At 44.7% G+C, this 21,358-nt stretch overlaps 1 protein-coding gene across 1 annotated transcript in view; it reads right to left on the reverse strand.

Annotated features, from left to right (window-relative positions):
• Nucleotides 1-21,358, reverse strand: part of OBSCN (obscurin, cytoskeletal calmodulin and titin-interacting RhoGEF) — a 285,408-nt gene that overhangs the window by 37,380 nt on the left and 226,670 nt on the right. Inside the window, exons 92-102 of the mRNA XM_081163401.1 lie at nt 16,067-16,178; nt 13,544-13,680; nt 10,991-11,103; nt 10,330-10,498; nt 9,535-9,616; nt 9,175-9,375; nt 7,127-7,187; nt 6,890-6,967; nt 4,868-5,040; nt 1,910-1,936; nt 461-613 (exon numbers count right to left, since the gene is read on the reverse strand). Coding sequence (XP_081019527.1) covers nt 461-613; nt 1,910-1,936; nt 4,868-5,040; nt 6,890-6,967; nt 7,127-7,187; nt 9,175-9,375; nt 9,535-9,616; nt 10,330-10,498; nt 10,991-11,103; nt 13,544-13,680; nt 16,067-16,178 — 1,306 coding nt within the window. The remainder of the gene's footprint in view (nt 1-460; nt 614-1,909; nt 1,937-4,867; nt 5,041-6,889; nt 6,968-7,126; nt 7,188-9,174; nt 9,376-9,534; nt 9,617-10,329; nt 10,499-10,990; nt 11,104-13,543; nt 13,681-16,066; nt 16,179-21,358) is intronic.

Raw genomic sequence — 21,358 nt, forward strand, 5'->3', positions numbered from 1 at the left:
GAGGGCCTCCCTCACTGCGAGAAGCCAAGTTACAGGGAACCAGGCAGAGGGCCTTCTCGGTGGTGGCACCCACCCTGTGGAATGCCCTCACATCAGATGTCGAAGAGAAAAAATAACTACCAAACTTTTAGAAGACATCTGAAGGCAGCCCTGTTTAGGGAAGCTTTTAATGTTTAATAGGTTATTGTATTTTAGTGTTTTGTTGGAAGCCGCCCAGAGTGGCTGGGGAAACCCAGCCAGATGGGCGGGGCATAAATAATAAATGATGATGATGATGGTGATGATTAACAGCCAAGAATCCTGGTTTGCTTAGATGAATTGTTCTACTGTGGCAGCTGGTGAGCCTAACTGTGCTACTCTGCAGCTACTTGCTGTGCCTGAATGGCTATGATTATAAGAGCTGGAGAACTGACACACACCCCCCCCTTGAATTAAAATTAAAAATAAAAAGAATACTCACTCTGGGGACGGTTGCAGTATTGTTCTGATAAAATCCTGTGCTTCTTTGCTCAGATGCACAAAATCAGGAATATCCCATGAAACGGTTCCATTCTGAATATTTAGGAGGGTTGCTCTGTCATTTTCCCCAGCAAATGGAGACTTGCATGTCAAGCTAATTTTTTGAAATGAAATGTAGACATTTTAAACATAGATCCCCACCTTCCGGGTAATAACAATGGAGGGGAAACAGTACAGCCCTGACCCAGAGATCTGTACATGTATGTATGTATCACCCTTGTATTTAATCCCCTTTGCGGTTAAAAAATCAAACTTCCTTGATGAACTAGAAATGCTCTGGGACCTTCATTGACCTTAGAATTCATTTATGTTCACAGTGGCCAGATAGGACACAGGTCATTCCACATCAAATCAACGCAAAAAGCAAGGGTTTCGTCACCCACCATCTCAGATTTCGATGAAATTTGGTGTACACCCTTCCCTTATGGTTGAAGGAAACTCCTTAAATTTTCCCCCTCTATCTCAAACGGTTTTAATTTTATAGCACTTCAAAGTTTCGTGAAATCTGTGTTTCTGTCCCTCTTGAGATCCTCAGCCTTATGTACATTCCCCCCCCCCCTCCATAACCAATGATCAGATCTCTTGGAAATTTTACACAGAGCTCAATAACACGACGAGGAGTCCTGCTGGCCTAGCCGTGATGATTCTTGCGCAATACCATTTCCTCATATGCTTGGTATTGTACAACTTCCACAGACAATAACTGGCAGGAGATACTTCTTTCCCAACGAGTGTATGGCATTGATGGAAGAAAAAATGAAAAACTTACAGGTGATATTGAGGCTACACCTGTAGGGGGTTTCTTTCTACCATAAGGGAAAGGTGTACACCAAGTTTCATCAAAATCCAAGATGGTGGGTGACACGACTGCGTTAAACATAACCACAGGTTAGGTACCAATAAACCATCCAAGTATGATGTTGCTCACATAGTATAGGACTCAATTCTGGGTCACTTATTTTCAGCATAAAAGTATCTAGAATTTTTAGCCAGCTTTTCAATTCCTAACTACTTATTTATAAATAAAGAAAATAAATAGAAACAAAAATTTGAAGAGAAGTGTCATTTTCACGGCTTTAAGTTCCAGCTAATCACAATGACTTAATTTTCACCCACCTTCCAATACCAGATTGTATGTTTAGTTATTAATTTTTGCAATATTGCTTGTGTCCAGACACCAGTTTTATTCCAAGACACCTGACTAGGTTACTAGATGAATTTATACTAAAATTCAATTCTATATTCCTTTAATAAAGAAGATCATTTAATGGTAACAAGCTCTGACTTTGGCCAATTTATTTTATATTCTGATATAAGACCATATTTTTCTATACTATAAAATGACAAAGGTGTATCCACATATAATGCTATTTTAATTTAAAGTGCTTACCTTAAATAGCAAATAACACCAACAGGCCTAAAAGGGGGAGAAAGATGTGTATCAGCAAAAGATTTCAATTCGCATATAATATGTTTTGACAATTTCATTATGTTAATGTGGTGATCATCTAAATGACCATGTGGGTAGACCCTGCAGCAATCATATTAATGGTTGACCTAACAACAACTATGTCACGATCTTAGAACTTTCTTGATAACAAATCCAATACATATGGGTTGAGCCAATAATTTGGGACACAACCATGAATGTAATGTAGGTCCAGAAACAGCTTGGACAGAAGCCCTTTAAGGAATTCAAATAGTGTATTATTGAGATGAGGCTGGCATATTAAGAACGGTGTTGTTTGACATGGGTGGACGGCTTCACAGCAAAATCCTTATTTTGCTTATTTTCTTATTTTGGAGGGTGGGTGGACTCCAGCCCCCTGGTCACTCTGATTGCCTCTTTCTTCAATTTTCCCACTTCTGCACATGCTTCCTGGATGCAGAAACCAGACATGGGCACAATATGCCAAGTGTGGCTGCACCTCAGGAAACACTGCCCTGAGCAGGCTTTGCTTGCCCTTCCCTTCCTAACTGGCCAGGATCACCATGGTGACCTGTACAGGAAACTTTGCCCTCCATCTAGATTAGCTTTGGTTGCCCTCAGTGATATCAACATGTGGCCCAGTCTACAAAGTCCCACCACATCAACCCAGTCCCCATCTCTGGCCGGCTAGGAGCATGTACTGAAGGGGACGGAACACTTAAGCAAGAAGACTTAAATGTCAATGAAATAGCAACAGATTCAGGAAACGACTTCAACATTCATGGAAAATGTTGGATGCTTTCTGGCACAGGATTTTTTCAGGGAATACTTGGGACTCCCTCAAAGCACTACTTTCACCTGGTTGTCATTCAGTGGAGTCCTAAGGAGTCTTTGTTAGATTTCTGTTATGCCACTGTGCAGTTTTTGGAGTCACAAGACTCTGTTGACATTCCAGACTGTTGGAAGTCTCACGGGAGATGGGAGACAGATGTTGATGTTACTGGTTTCCCGTTTCTTTGTTCCAGTTGTTCACTGACTCTCACAGAGAGCAGATGCATATTCTTTTCTGTCCTGCGTAGTTAGAAATAAACGTAGCAATGTAGCATATATTTCTCGTCCTTCTGCTGTTTGGATACTCTGCATAATGGGAACATGCCTGAAGCTTCATTAAAGGCTTAGGTCGTTAATCACCGTCGGAGGAGAACCTGATGGATTCCGAAGAATGTCCAAGGAGGAGAGCTATTTCAGCTCGGTCGAACGGAACCTCCGACAGTCTTCACAGACTGACAGCACCCTGTTCTTTCTTCTACCCCACTGTGCCAGTCCTAGTAGCCAGGAGAAGCCCAAGGGCCAACTGCAACCTGCTCTGTCATACAGAAGAATCCATGCCCTTAACCTAAGCCAGACAGCCCTTTTCCCTTTGGGATTCAAAGTTTGCCTGTCTCTTGTGCCCTACCTCCTATGTTGTATCTTGTCCAAGTTGTCTTATTCTAACAAACCATCCTCACCCAGCAGAAACAAAATATAGAAGCAGAACGAGCTCCACCCCTACAATCTGCCCAATAACAGCCAGGGTCCTTAGACAGCTCCACCCTCCTCTGCCCACCACCAGCACAGCCAAGCACTGGGAGTTTCAGGCAAATCAATCAGCCTGGTTGTTACAAATCAGACATGTTTAGTCGTTTAGTCGTGTCCGACTCTTCGTGACCCCATGGACCAGAGCACGCCAGGCACATCTGTCTTCCACTGCCTCCCACAGTTTGGTCAGACTCATGTTGGTAGCTTCGAGAACACTGTCCAACCATCTTGTCCTCTGTCATCCCCTTCTGCTTGTGCCCTCCATCTTTCCCAACATCAGGGTCTTTTCCAGGGAGTCTTCTCTTATGAAGTGGCCAAAGTATTGGAGCTTCAGCTTCAGGATCTGTCCTTCCAGTGAGCACTCAGGGCTGATTTCCTTCAGAATGGAGAGGTTTGATCTTCTTGCAGTCCATGGGACTCTCAAGAGTCTCCTCCAGCACCATAATTCAAAAGCATCAATTCTTCGGTGATCAGCCTTCTTTATGGTCCAGCTCTCACTTCCATACATCACTACTGGGAAAACCATAGCTTTAACTATACGGGCGTTTGTCGGCAAGGTGAAGTCTCTGCTTTTTAAGATGCTGTCTAGGTTTGTCATTGCTTTTCTCCCAAGAAGCAGGCGTCTTTTAATTTTGTGACTGCTGTCACCATCTGCAGTGATCATGGAGCCCAAGAAAGTAAAATCTCTCACTGCCTCCATTTCTTTCCCTTCTATTTGCTAGGAGGTGATGGGACCAGTGGCCATGATGTTAGTTTTTTTTAGATGTTGAGCTTCAGATCATATTTTGCGCTCTCCTCTTTCACCCTCATTAAAAGGTTATTTAATTCCTCCTCACTTTCTGCCATCAAGGTTGTGTCATCTGCATATATGAGGTTGTTGATATTCCTTTTGGCAATAAACTAGAACAGCCATTTAGTTGTCTCAGGTCTGCCCCATGAGGCAAGAGACAGGACCTAATTTTTTTACATCAAAGGAGCATATACAAGTGAGGAGAGCTGAGCTTTCTCTGTTCCTTGGCCTTAATCTGTGCATTCATTCACCCTCCTGGTACCAGAGCCAGGCTAGAAGAAAAAGTGCCTGAGGTGCTTGAGTGTGAGGTGAGAGAAAGTTCAGTTCTCCTCATCCACACAAGCCTCTTTGGGGAAGGGGGGATAACTAGATGCAACTAGATAATGCAAGTGCAGCAATCTGAACATTTGACAGCGCTATAAAAATGCTCAATGGCTGCTAGTCATTCCACTACCTCCAGTTTGCTCTTCAACTGCCTTAGAGCCCTACATATATTTCCATTTAAAAGCAAGCAAACAAAGAAACAGCCCAAGGGGGAAAATATATTTTACCAGATGTCGGATGCTGTCGATACGGGTGACTGGGAGAGAATTTCAGGTGAGACAAATTCCGGAGACCCATATTTACTGTACTGAGGCTCAGATGGGTTTATCTTTTGAGCGAATCCAAAATCACAGATTTTAATGTCATCTCTGTCGTCATAAACCATCAAGATGTTTGCAGGCTGTTGAAGCAAAGAGAAGAGTGTTTTATGCAGAGGAGGCTAGGAGATACCACCCGTAAAACAAGCAAGGCTCCTCTCTCTTGTAGTATCAACCCGTACTTGAAAGAGCACCCCAAATGACTTCCTGTTCAGACCCTAGTCTTCAGCTGAGTGCGGTCCCACCCTGCTTAACATGAGCCAATGGCCTTGCCCAGCTCCAGGAACTCTGAGGTGTCAGCAGGCCTCCAGGAATAAGCCCCCCAACAATGACAGAGTGGTATCTCAGTTAGCATGGGGTGAGGCTCTGTGTGTGTTTCATTGGAGTCTTAGAGGTGTGTAGCCCAGGGAATCTGAAACTCTTGGCTGAACCTCAGGAATGCAAGGAAGAAGGGTGTGGAGAGGTCCTGCACCTCTGGGATCTTTCTCATAGGAATATGGGAATATGCCTTCTACTGAAGCTCAGGTCATTGGTCCATAGAATCATAGAATCATAGAATTGGAAGAGACCACAAGGACCATCGAGTCCAACCCCCTGCCAAGCAGGAAACACCATCAGAGCACTCCTGACATATGGTTGCCAAGCCTCTGCTTAAAGACCTCCAAAGTAGGAGACTCCACCACACTCCTTGGCAGCAAATTCCACTGTCAAACAGCTCTTACTGTCAGGAAGTTCTTCCTAATGTTTAGGTGGAATCTTCTTTCTTGTAGTTTGGAGCCATTGCTCCGTGTCCGCTTCTCTGGAGCAGCAGAAAACAACCTTTCTCCCTCCTCTATATGACATCCTTTCATATATTTGAACATGGCTATCATATCACCCCTTAACCTCCTCTTCTCCAGGCTAAACATGCCCAGCTCCCTTAGCCGTTCCTCATAAGGCATCGTTTCCAGGCCTTTGACCATTTTGGTTGCCCTCCTCTGGACACGTTCCAGTTTGTCAGTGTCCTTCTTGAACTGTGGTGCCCAGAACTGGACACAGTACTCCAGGTGAGGTCTGACCAGAGCAGAATACAGTGGCACTATTACTTCCCTTGATCTAGATGCTATACTCCTATTGATGCAGCCCAGAATTGCATTGGCTTTTTTAGCTGCCGTGTCACACTGTTGGCTCATGTCAAGTTTGTGGTCAACCAAGACTCCTAGATCCTTTTCACATGTACTGCTCTCAAGCCAGGTGTCACCCATCAAGGTGTCCATCTAGCAGAGAATCAACTGCATGGATTGGCAGCAGCTCTCCAGAGTTTCATTCTTCTGCAGCCCTCTCTGGAGAATCTGAATCTGAGACCTTTTGCATGAAAAGCAGGTGCCCTCTCACTGAATTACGGTCCTTCTCCTCCCTGCCTACCCTTCAGGCCCTTGGCAGAACCCAGGGACTTTATCCTGTCTTTGCAGCTTCTGGAAAAATATCAAACCCAAATGTTATAATGTGCTTGTTTTTCAGCAGGAATCTACAGGTGAAACTCGGAAAATTAGAATATCATGGAAAAGTTCATTTATTTCAGTAATTCAACTTAAAAGGTGAAACTAACATATGAGATAGACTCATGACATGCAAAGCAAGATATGTCAAGCTTTTATTTGTTATAATTGTGATATTATAGCGTACAGCTGATGAAAACCCCAAATTAACAATCTCAGAAAATTAGAATATTAAATGAAATCAGCAAAACAAGGGCTGCAAATAGAGCAATATTGGACCTCTGAGAAGTAGAAGCATGTTTCACCTGTATACTCAGAGCAGAGCATCCCCACACAGTCAAATTGTCAAAAAAACCAATAACCAAACTTGGCTTCATAGAAAACTTCCCAGATTCTCCGAAGCAATTCATAAATGATGCAGCGAACCGAACATGCAGCTCTTTTTAAACGTTACCTTAATATCCAAATGAAGCACTTTATTCTTATGGAGATATTCAATCCCTTCTAAAAGTTGTCTGAAGTAGAACTTGACCTGCAAGTTGGAGAGAGGGGGAAATGTAAGGTTATCAGTGGATTTATCTAGATGCCACAAGTATATCTCTGATTTCAGAACTGTTGTGGGATACAACAATAGTATCTGGACTAAAAACCCTACATCCCTCCCAAAAGAAACACAAAGAAGGAGCTTCACCTCTGCTTCAGTAACCACATTCTTCCTGAACAACCGGTCCAGAAGTTCTTCATTGGAGCATCTAACACACTAAGGAACACAACATCCTTTTTGTTATGGAGCAATAAAAAGCAACTGATCAATTATTCTCTGGCCCCAAACATCTCTTGAGTTTCTAGTACAAATATACTTACTTAATTGTGTGTGTGTGTGTGTGTGTGTGTGTGTGTGTGTGTGAGAGAGAGAGAGAGAGAGAGAGAGAGAGAGGTGTCAATGTAATTATTATGTTATTAACCCACAAATAATGTGTAGCTGATAACAGAACAATTCTAGAAATAATTAGTGGGTGGGAATTAATCATAATTACAATCATAATAATTTATTTTTTGTGCCCCACCCATGCTTAGCAGCTTCCAACAGAATAAACGGAAACACAACAACAAAAACAACAGAACAGAACGTGATACATTAAAAGCGTACAGAACTGCTTTCAGATGTCTATGGAAGGTGTCATATAATTATTTATCTCTTTGACATCTGACAGGAGCGCATTCCACAGGGTGGGCGCCACTACCGAGAAGGCCTTCTGCCTGGTTCCCTGTAGTTTCACTTCTTGCAGTGAGGGAACCGCCAGAAGGCCTTCAGAGCTGGATCTCAGTGTCCGGGCTGAACGATGGGGGTGGAGATGCTCCTTCAGGTATACAGGACCAAGGCCGTTTAGGGCTTTAAAGGTCAACACCAACACGTTGAATTGTGCTTGGAAATGTACTGGGACCCAGGTTGTTTATTGTTAGAGTATTGCTAAGGTTGTTTTACTGTTCATGAGGCTGATGTGTTGTTTTTGTTCTTCCATAAGTTTTATGTTATATGAAATATTATACAACTCCCACCTTTTTTCTGTGGCACCATGTATGTGCAGACCACATGTGCTGACCAGGCCTCCCAACCCAGCCTCCGTGGGATTGTGACGGGGGACAGTGCCTGGCCACAATGCCACCTACCCAATTGAGGGGTAAACAGACGTCTCAAATAAAGACACCTCAGAGGGAGTATGAAATGTAATCTGAAGCCTCAAAATCACAACTTAGCACAGAGTTCTGTTCTGTCATCTCTAGCTTGAACTGGAATAGTTTTTGGGTTTTGTTTTTTTAAAAAAACCACAATACATATCTGTCAGGGAACTGCCATCCATTCAGGAGGGAGAGAGGAAAAACCGAATGGAGTACAGAGAGCCTCCAAGGATCAGGGGATGCAGCTCCTCCTCAACGGAGGAGAGTAACCACGCCTCCAGGGGAGAGGAGCTGCAGGGCTCGGAGGAGGCGAGGCGGTGCCAGGAGACCTTGCCTGGGCAAAGTGGGGAGGAGAGGGGTCCTCCGTTACCCATGCCCTCCTTACGCAGTAACCTTCCGCGCAGAGAGGGGAGGCACAGACTGGCCGTCAAGAAATTACTTTGCTGGGGAAAGTTTAAGGGCCACCCACTCACGGATTCTGCCAGTGAATGAGCCAGCCATGGGAGAGTGGCGCTCTGGACAGATAAAGTCTGTTTTTGCAGCTAAAGCAAGGCTTTACAGCTGAGTAGGCAGGTAACTGCCTGCTTGCTCTCGAGCAACCACTTGGAACCATTACAATATCAATGCTAGAAGTTTGCATTATCTGCTACACATTATTTGTGAATGTTCACTGCAAATAACATAACTGCCACTGACTGTACTCCCTGCACTTCATTTCCCTTTGGCACCAACACATGTGCCTATAGTACCATAAAATGTGACGCAAAGGATTCTTCCATAATAAATGTGTTAGTTTTTAAGGCGCCTTGCTTTAAAATAATTAATTAATTAACAATGCCAAAAAAATAAGTAAACAACGCCAAAGCATATTTGGCAATGACACAAATACTGTGCGCATTTTTTTGTTTTGATTCCAGGTTTGACGTTCAGGTTCATTGCACTGTCTTCAAAGAGCCTGCACCAGTGCTGAACACCAGCTCTCTTCATCATCTTACACAACCGCAAGCAGTGTTAACATACATTCCCCCTCCAGGATTCAGAAAAAAAAAAAAAGGATACAGCTCCAAAATCAGAATCAAGGTTTTCCGTGTTTCAAACTGATCCAGAAGCTGGGTGATCCTGTCATGGGACACTGTGGCTAGGATATCCCTCTCCTGATAGGCTTGATCCCTTGTTTTGCTTCGCAGGGCGATAAATTTGGCTGCACATGACACTCGGTTGCCTTTGTGGACCACTCTTTTAATCAATCCAAAGGAACCCCTGTGAAAAATTTTTTAAAAACAAACAAGACAGGCTGATTCAAATCTCCAATCTGTGGCAGAAGCAACTTTCCTATTGAGTTCTTTCCCATGCCTCAGACACCCACACAAAACAATAATTATGACCCAAGTGGAATATCAAGTGAAAAATAGTTTTTACCTTCCTATTTCTTGTTTAACCTCATAAAAAGAATGAAGCTTTCTTCTATTGCTCTGTTTCTTTGCCTCTTGGCTTTTCTTATCTGTAGCAATTCAAACAACAAGAACATGTAAAGTAGCGGGCCTCCACACGATCACGCTCTTGCATCACTTCTCCTTTGCTGAACACATTTCACGCATCATACATTCCATCACTTTTGTGAGGGGTGGTATCCAAAACACTGCATTTTATATGTGGGAAAGTGATTATGATGTCATCACGAAGGGGCACCATTCTTTGGAGTTATGTCGTTTGTAAAAAACAAAAGCACTTAAACAATCAGATCTGTTTTAATAACCCTACAAGCAAGAATAATCCTATGAGATAGGACAACATGGTTATCTCCAAATTTCAGATGGTCACAAGACATTTTGGAGGAGGCAATTTGAGGCAGAAGAATGGAAAGTCTGTTGAGACACTGCATGCCACTAATAAGTAGGCAAGAACTAATGAGAAAGGCAAATGTAAGTAGTGCAAGGACCAGTTCACACTTCTATACAGTGGTACCTCTGGTTGCGAATGGAATCCGTTCCAGAGCCCTGTTCGCAACATGAGCAGAACGCAACCCGCGTCTGCGCGTGGGTGGGTTGCGATTTGCTGCTTCTGCGCATGCGTGTGATGTCATTTTGTGTGTCTGCGCATGCGCGAGTGGCAAAACCCGGAAGTATCCCTTTCCAGTACTTCCAGGTTGCCGCGGGACGCAACCTGAAAACGCTCAACCTGAAGCAACATAACATGAGGTACGACTGTAGTTACCTTCTTGGACCACAAGTTCAGCTTTGCATAAGACCTCCCCCCCTGTATTTTTAGCGATGCAAGTGTAGACACCACCATCTTCAGTTCTAGTGTTGTACAGAATCAAAGAGTATCTTGTGCCTTCACTGAGCTGATGGACTCTTTCACTGTCTGTCAACAATGAAATACCCTGGAAGGATGAGAGAAATATAGCACATGAAGGCCACTGAGGAAGGCAGATAAAAGTAAACCAAGACTACCTAGGTATATAAAATCTTGTACACGATCCATCAAGTCCGGGACGATCTCCTGGACAACCCCAGTCAAAAATGTTTTTAATTCTTTTCTCTTTTTTAAGGATTAATTTCTAAAAATACACCTCCAGAAGAATCACTAATTTCAACATTTTGAGCTCCACTCTGGAAAATCCATCTGGCAAAATGGAACTTCAGAATCCAGTGAGGGTTCTGGCAGAGAGGGAAACTGTTACTTGGTGATTCCCAGTGCACCACTGAAATGTATCTTCATGCTTTCAGTACATCCAATTTTCTGTCCATAAATGCAAAAGTGGAGACTGTATATGAACTCATCTCTTAGCCCATGCCCATTTTACTACTCTGCAGATTTATTCAATCTCCTTTCCCTTTATTCACACCTCTGTCTGGGAACGTCTGCTGCCTACCTTAAACCATGCAATGGTTGGCTGTGGGTCTCCTTCAATAATAGCATGAAACTTTGCCATCTCCCCACACCGAACCTGCACATCTTCAATTGTCACCTGCATGTACGGTGGGCCTGATGAAACAAAAGTGTTAGGTTTCAGCTCCTTAAAAAAAGAATAATATTGGAAACAAGGGTGGATGAGAAACAAATCGCAGTTGTGACCAAATTTTGCACAGTTCTTGGAAGATGACTTCCAGGACATTTGTGCTCAGAGATCATAGAGTTAACTCCCTAAACCTCTTCTTCTTACACTTGCTAGCTATTGCAATTTCTCTCTTCTGGATGGCTGCAGAGGTGCCTTCAGCTGCTACAATGCCTTCTAGAACCTGGACTTTAGTGTTTCTGAAGCTTTTGAGCTTAGTTCCCCCACTTCGAAAACCAGTCTTACTCTGGTAAGAAGTCTCTCATAAATAACCCAGCAATATCTGTTTTGCAGATATTGAATTTGGTTTCAAAGCATACTGGTAGATTGTGCAACTGGAAGAGAATTGGTGTTGTATGATCTCTTTGCCTCAAGCACTGTTGACAGTCGGGCAGCCACGTTATACTAACTGAAGCTTCTGCACCATTTTCTGCACATAAAGCACATTGCGGTAGTCCAGTCTAAAAGTTACCAGAGCTTAGATGACTGTAGCCAAGCGATCCCTGTCCAGATAGGGTTGTAGTTGGGCCACCAGCCTAAGTTGGTGGAAGGCATGCCACAGTACCAACACTGCCTGTGCCTCAAGCTCCTTCAGAGGAGGTGTGGTCCCCATCTACAGCCAACTGCATACCACTCAGCTGGAGAAAGGATCCTCCCACTGATAGCATCTCAGTATTACCTGGTTTAAGTTTCCGCTTACTGGCCCCCATCCAAACCCTTATTGCAACCAAGCACTATTTAATCAAATGCACCATGAGATCAAATAAGCAGTTCCTAAATAAGTTTTAGTTAATGAGTTTTAGTTAAGGGATGCGGGCGGCACTGTGGGAGCCTACAGAGCCTAGGACTTGCCGATCAGAAGGTCAGAGGTTCGAATCCCTGCAACGGGGTGAGTTCCCATTGCTCGGTCCCTGCTCCTGCCCACCTAGCAGCTCAAAAGCACGTCAAAGTGCAAGTAGATAAATAGGTACCACTCTGGCAGGAAGGTAAACGGCCTTTCTATGAGCTGCTCTGGTTCTCCAGAAGCAGCTTAGTCATGCTGGCCACATGACCTGGAAGCTGTACGCTGGCTCCCTCAGCCAATAAAGTGAGATGAGCGCCGCAACCCCAGAGTCGGCCACGAATGGACCTGATGGTCAGGGGTCCCTTTACCTTTAATAAGGCAAGTAGGGAATACAAATCTAACAAGGACCCTCCAACAGAAAGTATTCAAACTATGTGTCTTGAGGGATTGAGGAAAGAAGGCTCCACCTGCCTCAGGATTCTAATTCTTCTTCAAATCTTGTACAGCCCACCATTCCCCCCCCCCCACTGTACCAGTGTTTACATGCTCAATTTCACAAGGCATTTCTACCTCTCAAGTGTAAGAGTCAAAAGATGCAGCAATCATTTTGGAGCTGGAAAGCCTGGAACTGATGTCTGGCTCACACATGAGCTCACAGGCTGGCCAGAACAGACACAGGCAGTGATCAAAGTAAAAAAAATCCTTCCAGTAGCACCTTAAAGACCAACTAAGTTAGTTCTTGGTATGAGCTTTCGTGTGCATGCACACTTCTTCAGATACACTGAAACAGAAGTTGCCAGATCCTTCTATATATGGCTCATCTCAGCTATCCTTCTAGATTGGCAGATAGCTGAGATGAGCCTGTTGACGACTCTTAACGACTGCAATAGGTCTTAGAGGAAAAGGCAAGGGGTGAGAAGGTGAAAAATGGCTTTTCACCTTCTCACCCCTTGCCTTTTCCTGTAAGACCTATTGCAGTCGTTAAGAGTCGTCAACAGCTATCTGCCAATCTCCCATTCCCACCACCCTTCTGAGTAATACCCCTCCCCACCTTCTCTCTATATAGAAGGATCTGGCAACTTCTGTTTCAGTGTATCTGAAGAAGTGTGCATGCACACGAAAGCTCATACCAAGAACTAACTTAGTTGGTCTTTAAGGTGCTACTGGAAGGAATTTTTTTATTTTGACTATGGCAGACCAACACGGCTACCTATCTGTAACTGATCAAAGTAATGAGAGATAATTGTGTCCAAGGTTGAAGCTGGAAGGCCATTGAGACTTGGCCAAATTGGAGGTGGGGGGCACTTGCCCCAAACTTTTCCCAGAGTGTCTCAAGGTTTTTGTTCCCTGAATGTAGCTTATTTTGTTCCATACATACAATGGGAGTTAAAGCACTCCATTGACCTAAGGACTTGATGGCCAAAGTCAAAAACTCCTGAATGCTGTGTTTGGGAGGAAGAAACTTGGCATAATAACGTTTCAGATTCCAAAGACAAAATGCAATCTGAAAATTGAAGCCCCAATAAAGTTTTGACAAAACTGATTTGTCTTGACTCCAGGCAAGATCATGCAATAGGTTGGCTTACTTGCTGCGCTCTTCTCCGCTGTTTTATAGATGCAGGTTCTCTCCGTGGTCTCAATATAAACTTCCCTCTGTACATCCAAGATGACATCAGCCCCGTCGTGCTTGGGCCACTCTGCTCCAGCCATGATTTGAGAGGTTCTTAAGCATTAAAGCAGGAAGGAAAGTCACAATGGACACAAGAGTTTTTGGGACACAGTCGACAAACTGAAAGCAGGCCGCAATGTTGCTGTTTATTCCGCATACTACTGGTGAGTAGGGAAGCCTGAGGAAAGATTCTCCTCCACTTGCCCAGCACCAATGAAATGGAAGCAATCTAGTAAATTAAGGCTTGGAAATTCCATCAGTTTCTAGACTGATCTATTTCTCCACTCACAATTAAGTTTCCTGTAATCTATCTCATATTCTGCTGGCTTTCCCATTCCTTGGTAGATTTTTTTTGTACTAAACATATTAACTTGCTGGATGTGCTGAAATTTTGCTAGGGAGTGAACACTGGCTGTTTTGAAATGGTTCTAATATCCCTCACCTCCAAAAAAGACTTAGATTGCATGACTATTTGCCACTAATTTTGCTCCTTTATTTCCCCTGATGGCTGGCTCCTCTTTGAGTTGGAGATATGGATAATCCAACTGCATCAAGGTGATCAATGAGTAAATGGGGTATTATATGAGGTTCTTAGCAGTCATCAGAACATCAGATGTTCTTAACAGATTTCATAATACAGAGGTGGTGGAGGAGGAGTTTGGATTTGATATCCCACTTTATCACTACCCGAAGGAGTCTCAAAGCGGCTAACATTCTCCTTTCCCTTCCTCCACCACAACAAACACTCTGTGAGGTGAGTGAGGCTGAGAGACTTCAAAGAAGGTCACCCAGCAGCTGCATGTGGAGGAGCGGGGAAGCGAACCTGGTTCATCAGGTTACGAGTCCACCGCTCTTAACCACTACACCATGTTGGTGTAGTGGTGTATTCCTGGTGTAGAGAGGAATAGCAACCAGGGGCCTGCCCCTCTCCCAGTCCCAGCATACTTTTGCCTAGCTGGAATTTTTCCTATTGATTTCTGAACGTGCCTCTTTCTTATGTGGATAGGCACATACATGCATACATGCCTGACGTGTGCTTGGAATGTAGTATACTGTAAAAAGATAAGAGCTTCAATCCCTTTTGGCTCTGGGCCTGCCCACCCTGGCATGTGGCACTTGGAAGGTTGTCCATGAGGGAACAAGACCTTCAGGCTGAAAAGTTTCCTCAACTGTCGTATTACATATTAGTTGTTTTAGGCTATCTATCCTCCAACCTTCCTCTGATGACAATAGGGACAGTCTATGCTACACCAGTATTGCTGCTTGAGCTGGTCAAAAATTATCAGAGGAAACACACACAACTGTAGCATTTTAAGCACAGAAACCTTTGAATTTATGTCCTGCGTTAGGGGAAAAGGAAACCCCAAAGAGAATAGGACATCCCTATTTTCATCTGAGGAATGCTGGAGGGTATGATGCAATAACTTCTCTGAAGGCAAGTGAGAGCAAAGGCAAGTGATGACAATTTAAGTGAATAAGCAAACATTTCCACAATAAGTGCTGAGAGACCGCCAATAGGGGGAGATACTTTTTTGACCCAGCTGAAAATGTGTGTCCGTGCGGTGGGGAGTGATTAATTTCAGTTCAGTCCAAATTCACCTCTCTCCTGATCAGACATTGCAAATGTGCACTCGATAGTAAAGATATTGCTATATAGCAGCATTCGTAAGCCTCATGTAAGAGACTCGGGTGGTGCTGTGGTCTAAACCACAGGGCCTAGGGCTTGCTGATCAGAAGGTCGGAGGTTCGATCCCTGCAACGGGGTGAGCTCCTTTTGCTCGGTCTCTGATCCTGCCAAGCTAGCAGTTCGAAAGCACATCAAAGTGCAAGTAGATAAATAGGTACCGCTCTGGCGGGAAGGTAAACGGAGTTTCTGTCTGCTGCTCTGGTTCGCCAGAAGCGGCTTAGTCATGCTGGCCACATGACCTGGAAGCTGTGCACCAGCTCCCTCGGCCAATAAAGCGAGATGAGCGCCACTACCCCAGGGTCGGCTGCGACTGGACCTAACGGTCAGGGGTCCCTTTACCTTTAAGCCTCATGTAGGATTGACTTCTGAAGAACTGAATCCCATCAGAATGCAGGTTGGGGACTGAACGTATAAATGCTAATGTAACCCATTTCCTCTTCACACCAATACCTACACCAACCCCCCCCCCAAAAAAAAACCTCCCGGTATATACACAACTAGGATATTAGGAAGAAAACTAGACTGCAGCTGTTCTCCCAGACAACCTGGTTTTCCACAGGTAGGGAATTTTAATGCTGGTGTGAATTAAACTATATGATGTACCGCCTGCATTTTGAAAAAGGGATAAAGGAAAATTAGTAACACAATTTTTCGTGTGTATGGCACCTAGCTATAAAAGAGGAACTGAAATGCAGGATACTTTACCTGCATGGCTTTCAGTGGTACGGTATCTGAATTGGTCAAGGAAGTTACCTTGTAATAGGAATAGTCCGTTCTTGAATCCCATCACCTTGAAGAACTGTGTCCTTTTGAGTGGTGCTTGACTTTTCCTCTGGAATTTTACCAATAGCTTCCTGCTGTTCAGCTAGCAGTGAAAACGTAGGTGGTTAGGTCGCGCATACAGGGATGAGACAGAGGAAAAACAAGAGACCACCAGCAGCAATGCTGTCTACCCCCCTTAAGCCATGAATAGACAGGATAGAAATGTTTTAAATAAATTTATTTTAAACAAACATTAAATTGGGTATGATTCGTCAGCCACAACACCCGATTGGTAGGTCCCTCGAAGCTGGGTGCAATCTGGCCAATGGGATGCAGTCCAAACGGTTCGAGGGACCTATTTATGCCCATGCACGTGACCCAGAGCTTCCTCTTTCGGTGCGTGCATTCGGAACACCCGCCCACCTCTCCCTACTTTTAGGGCTTTGCGCTTGACCTTGCTATGCTGTCGTGTGTCGTCTGTCATTGGGACAGGGGCACGGCAGGAATTTTCCCCACTTGGCTGATAGGCTGTTGTCATTTGGGTTTCACCTGCCGCATAGCAAATCGTCACAACTTGTAAGGTTGCAGATAGGCTCTGCTTCAGGTGATAGGGATGGGAGAACGCTCTCGCCATCCCAATGTGAAGGGTATTCCATTAAAGGAATCCAGGGACTTGATGGTTTGGTCAACCCCTGTGAAGGGGTTGTGCCCATGCCTGAGTTCAGGGGGACATTTGGGTGGCGGAGATAGCCTGTTCCTGACTTCCCACTTATCCAGGTGTTCACCCTTGGCTGACCTATGCTGGTGCCCTGGGTCAGCGCTACCTGCAACGGTGCAGGGAGCTAGTCGAACCAGAGCCTATGCAACCAGTCACTTTCTGTGATCAATAAAGTTGTGGCCTAAATTCTGCCAAAAACCAAAACCAAAATTTGAGTCAAGTGTGAATTTATTTAGGGGGGAGGTTACTGGGTCTGAACTGGCTTCTTCCCAAAAGCAGTAGCAAAATTTATATGAAAGATACCCAGACTGCTACCTATCACATTTTACCAGGCTCTCTAGTGCATCGTATAGCACCCAGCCTGGTATCAGAACATTTTGCTGCCCAAACTGATACAGTCTGAGAAATGTGTCCCATTCCCTCTCTACAAGGTGTGTTGACTGGGGCATAGCTCTCAGATCATGGTCAAATGTGCATTATTCAAGCTGAAATCAGAGTATCCTCTGTGACTTTCCAAAGGATCTTGAAGCACACCTCTCCAGTTGCACACAACTTCAAATTGCCCGTGTTGCTTATGGATTTTGACTGTCCTAATAATTCTAACCACAGAGGGATATATCTGGGAATAGCAGCTTGAAAGCGAGCCCAGTGGCAGATCAGTAGCTTGGTAGGGGCTTCAGAACTGTGAAACTGGGCAGGTCTAAAAAATAATAATGAAAATGTATTTGAGAGTTTATAGGGATGTGAGCAAGAGAAGAGTGAGACCATGCAATTTCTTCAAAAACTGAGATAAAAGGATGTTGGATATTTCCTCAAAGAAAAATAAAAGGTGGTCTTCATACTCAACTAAAGAAAGTACCGTATCTTTCACTCTATAAGACGCACCAGACCACAAGACGCACCTGCATTTTTGGAGGAGGAAAACAAGGGGGGAAAAATTCTGAATCTCAGAAGCCAGAACAGCAAGAGGGATCGCTGCGCAGTGAAAGCAGCGATCCCTCTTGCTGTTCTGGCTTCTGGGAGAACTGCACAGCCTGCATTCGCTCCATAAGACGCACACAGATTTCCCCTTACTTTTTAGGAGGGAAAAAGTGAGTCTTATAGAGGAAAAAATACGGTAAATCAACACATCCAGAGTAATCATAATTGGAGCTGCATTTTTAGTACAGCAATTAATGCCATCTCCTGGGAGTTGTCAACAAATAAATTTAGAGAAGTATTACTCCTGTTTTTCGTTAAGCCCTTTCCGAACTCGGGAGGAGAGGGGGTTGCGGGCTATCCCCTCCCACACACGTGGGGGCTGGCCTTGTGCCCCCGCGAGATCCAGGGAATCCCCGGGCGTGCCTGCGACCCTGCCCGCCAATAGGCGGGCTGGGGAGGCGTGGCCTAGCATACTTAAGGCCAGGTACGCCCGGGGACCGCCTGTGGTTGTGGTTAACCCTTCCCGGTCTCCATGCCGGGTAGTCGATAGGAGCCAATGCCTAAGGCCAATACCTTTCAATTCTGTAATCAATAAAGTTGTGGCCTTTTTATGCCCATTAACCTTAAATTTTTTGTCCAGTGTCTTCATTTCACATGGGGGAGGGTTCTTGCCACGCAATGTATATTAAGCAATTATCTGTTGCAAGTTTGGACAAGAATACCATTAGGCTATTTTCAAGCACTGATGTGTTGCAAAAAGAAAGAAAGAAAGAAAGCACATTCACACAAGCCTATATGCTTTCTGCATTTGCCAGGGCTGCACAATACATTTTGGAACCTGAGGCAAACCACAAAATGATGCCGCCCCCAACCAGGGAAGAATTGGGGGAGGGGGCACTGAGGAAGCGGCAAATCCGGCATCCAAGGAGTGTGCCATAGTTGCAGCGGCAGCAGCACCTGAGGCGACCTGCCACTTGAGGTGGTCGCCTCACCTTGCCTCATGAATGGGCTGGCCCTGGCATTTGCACACCAGCAGTCTACTGCCCCAGAGAACATGTGTTCCAAATGCTATATAGATATGGGTTAGGGGCAGAGAGTAAGTGCCTTTTAAAGATGTTTCCAATGCCTTTCATTAGGAAGAGCATGCATGACTGGATTAACCAAAATACACTGAATTCAGTTTAGCTGCTATACCGTATGTCATACCCTCAGAAGGGGACGGACTCTCCAACAGAGGTTTTTTAATGGAGGTTGGGTGGCCATCTCTCAGGGGCTCTTTAGCTGCAATTCCTGCATGGCAGGGGATTGAACTAGATGACATTTGGAGGCCCTCCCTGTTAGGATATTGACGTTCCATTCCACCTTAAAACAGATGTGTGGATTGTTGTCTGTTTACTCTCCAGCACAGCTTGCTGGGAATGTCCGTTTGTGTATAGCTTTTGCTTATGCTCCTTTTTGCTTGGACACGAAGGGGAGAAGACATGTTTCCCCCTCTGTCCTGATGCTGAATAAAATGCCTGTAAATACGCTTTACACAGCCTCTCTCTGCCCTTCTGTTGAGAAGAGCTATTTTCTCTGCTGGCTTGCGTGCTCAGCCTCTGAAGAAGAAGAAGAGTTTGGATTTGATATCCCGCTTTATCACTACCCGAAGGAGTCTCAAAGCGGCTAACAAGCTCCTTTCTCTTCCTCCCCCACAACAAACACTCTGTGAGGTGAGTGGGGCTGAGAGACTTCAAAGTAGTGTGACTAGCCCAAGGTCACCCAGCAGCTGCATGTGGAGGAGCGGGGAAGCGGGGAAGCGGGGAAGCGAACCCGGTTCACCAGATTATCACCAGAGTCCACTGCTCTTAACCACTACACCACTCTGGCTCTCTGAAGGTTTCTGAGGCTCGAGTCGCAGTTTACATGCTGATCCAAGGGCCGGAGATCCAAGGACTGGGCTGGAGCCAGCTGGGGGCCTGCCAATTGCCCCCGTTCCCTCGGATGCATCCCAACACTCCCAACTCTACAGTTCTATAACATTGGCAGCTAAATATCACAAAGTGTGAAAAGGGGATCTACATCTCCAAAACTTGGGGCAATGTGCTGGGTTGTAGCCTATACCTTCTTGGCACATGTTCTCAACTACCTTTGAGACATGCATGCTTTATTTGTATTTTATAGTGCCGAGTCCTGCTAACACCCGTGCACACACGTCAAGGACATTTCCCCTTGTGTGTAAACTGGCTCCTTGACAAGGTTCTCTTGGACAGCTATGCTGTCTATTGCTGCCTATGCACTCCCATTTACTCTGCGTCCAGAGAACCTTCACTGCTGGTTTAGGTAGCGGTGCACAAATGGCATTAGCCACAATCCATGTACATTCTGTTGTTTCTTGAGAAATAATGAGCTTTGGTGTGTTTTCCCACAGACCAATGTCAGTCCAAATGGAGGAAAAGGACAACATAGCTGTGTTTCACACTGGTAGTATGTGCACAGCCTTCGTGCCTAGCTTAGGAAATGGAGAGCAACTTGTTAATGTCCCTATAACATCCCTTTGAACTAAGAAAATTAGGAGATGATGACAGAGACTAGATGCAACTGCTATTAATAGGCTAAAGAATGAAAGGAACACATTGTACGTTAACCCCTTCATGCTTCATTCACAAATTGTTTTCTTTGGAAAGCACACCTCAGTGTGGTTTTATGAAAAGTAATCCCTTTGTCCTCCAAAAAAATTGGCAGAGCACTATTTAAGGTTGCCTATTAAGTGCAAATAAAATCTTAACAAAATCACAGATCCAAAGAACTGCAGTGGAAAGCTGAGTTCAGAAAGTGCTGTAGAATCAAAATCCTATTTCATTACAGTGGTACTTAATTTGTTCCTGAGGTTTGTTCTTAACCTGAAACTGTTCTTAACCTGAGGTACCACTTTAGCTAATGGGGCCCCCCTCTGCTGCCACTGTGCAATTTCTGTTCTCATCCTGAAGCAAAGTTCTTAACCCGAGGTACTATTTCTGGGTTAGTGGAGTCTGTAACCTGAAGCGTCCGTAACCCGAGGTACCACTGTATATCTATGGAAGATTTATTTGGACCATAAGCAGTATTCCAACTTTGCTAGATAGAACCCACAGACAATCGAGTGCAAGGGCTTCTGCCATCACACCCTGAAAAAACCTTAGGACCTCCACTGCATTCCACTGGTCATGACAGAGTGGCAAGAGGAAGTTGAAAGAGTGACACTCTTTCCCAATTCCTCTTTCTTCTTTGTGCTTATCAAGCCTCAGATTAATTCCAACTTTTATCCAGTTCCCTTGGGAAAGCGTAAGAGTGTGTGTGTGTGTGTGTGTGTGTGTGTGTGTGTGTGTGTGTGTACACGCTTCTCTTTCTGCCTCTCTTGGGGAGTGGTTGATGATCCAAGGGAAGAGAAGTGATTGGCGTATGTGCCCATGGCACTCACTAAAAAATCCAAATGTGGTCCGTAAAACAGTGGCCTCTGATGCAACACTCTGTCTCTCAGGAATGAATGATTTGATGCAGGAGTGGGGAATGTCTCCTGACATTGTTGGACTACAACTCCCTCAGCCTTGACTATTGTCCATGCTGGCTGGGATTGGTGGGAGATGTCCCTAGTATCCTGCAACGAGCAGTGCCTCTAGCTGGCT

This window comes from Podarcis bocagei, assembly GCF_964188305.1.
Source record: "Podarcis bocagei genome assembly, chromosome: 12".
NCBI classification, from domain to species: Eukaryota; Metazoa; Chordata; class Lepidosauria; order Squamata; family Lacertidae; genus Podarcis; species Podarcis bocagei.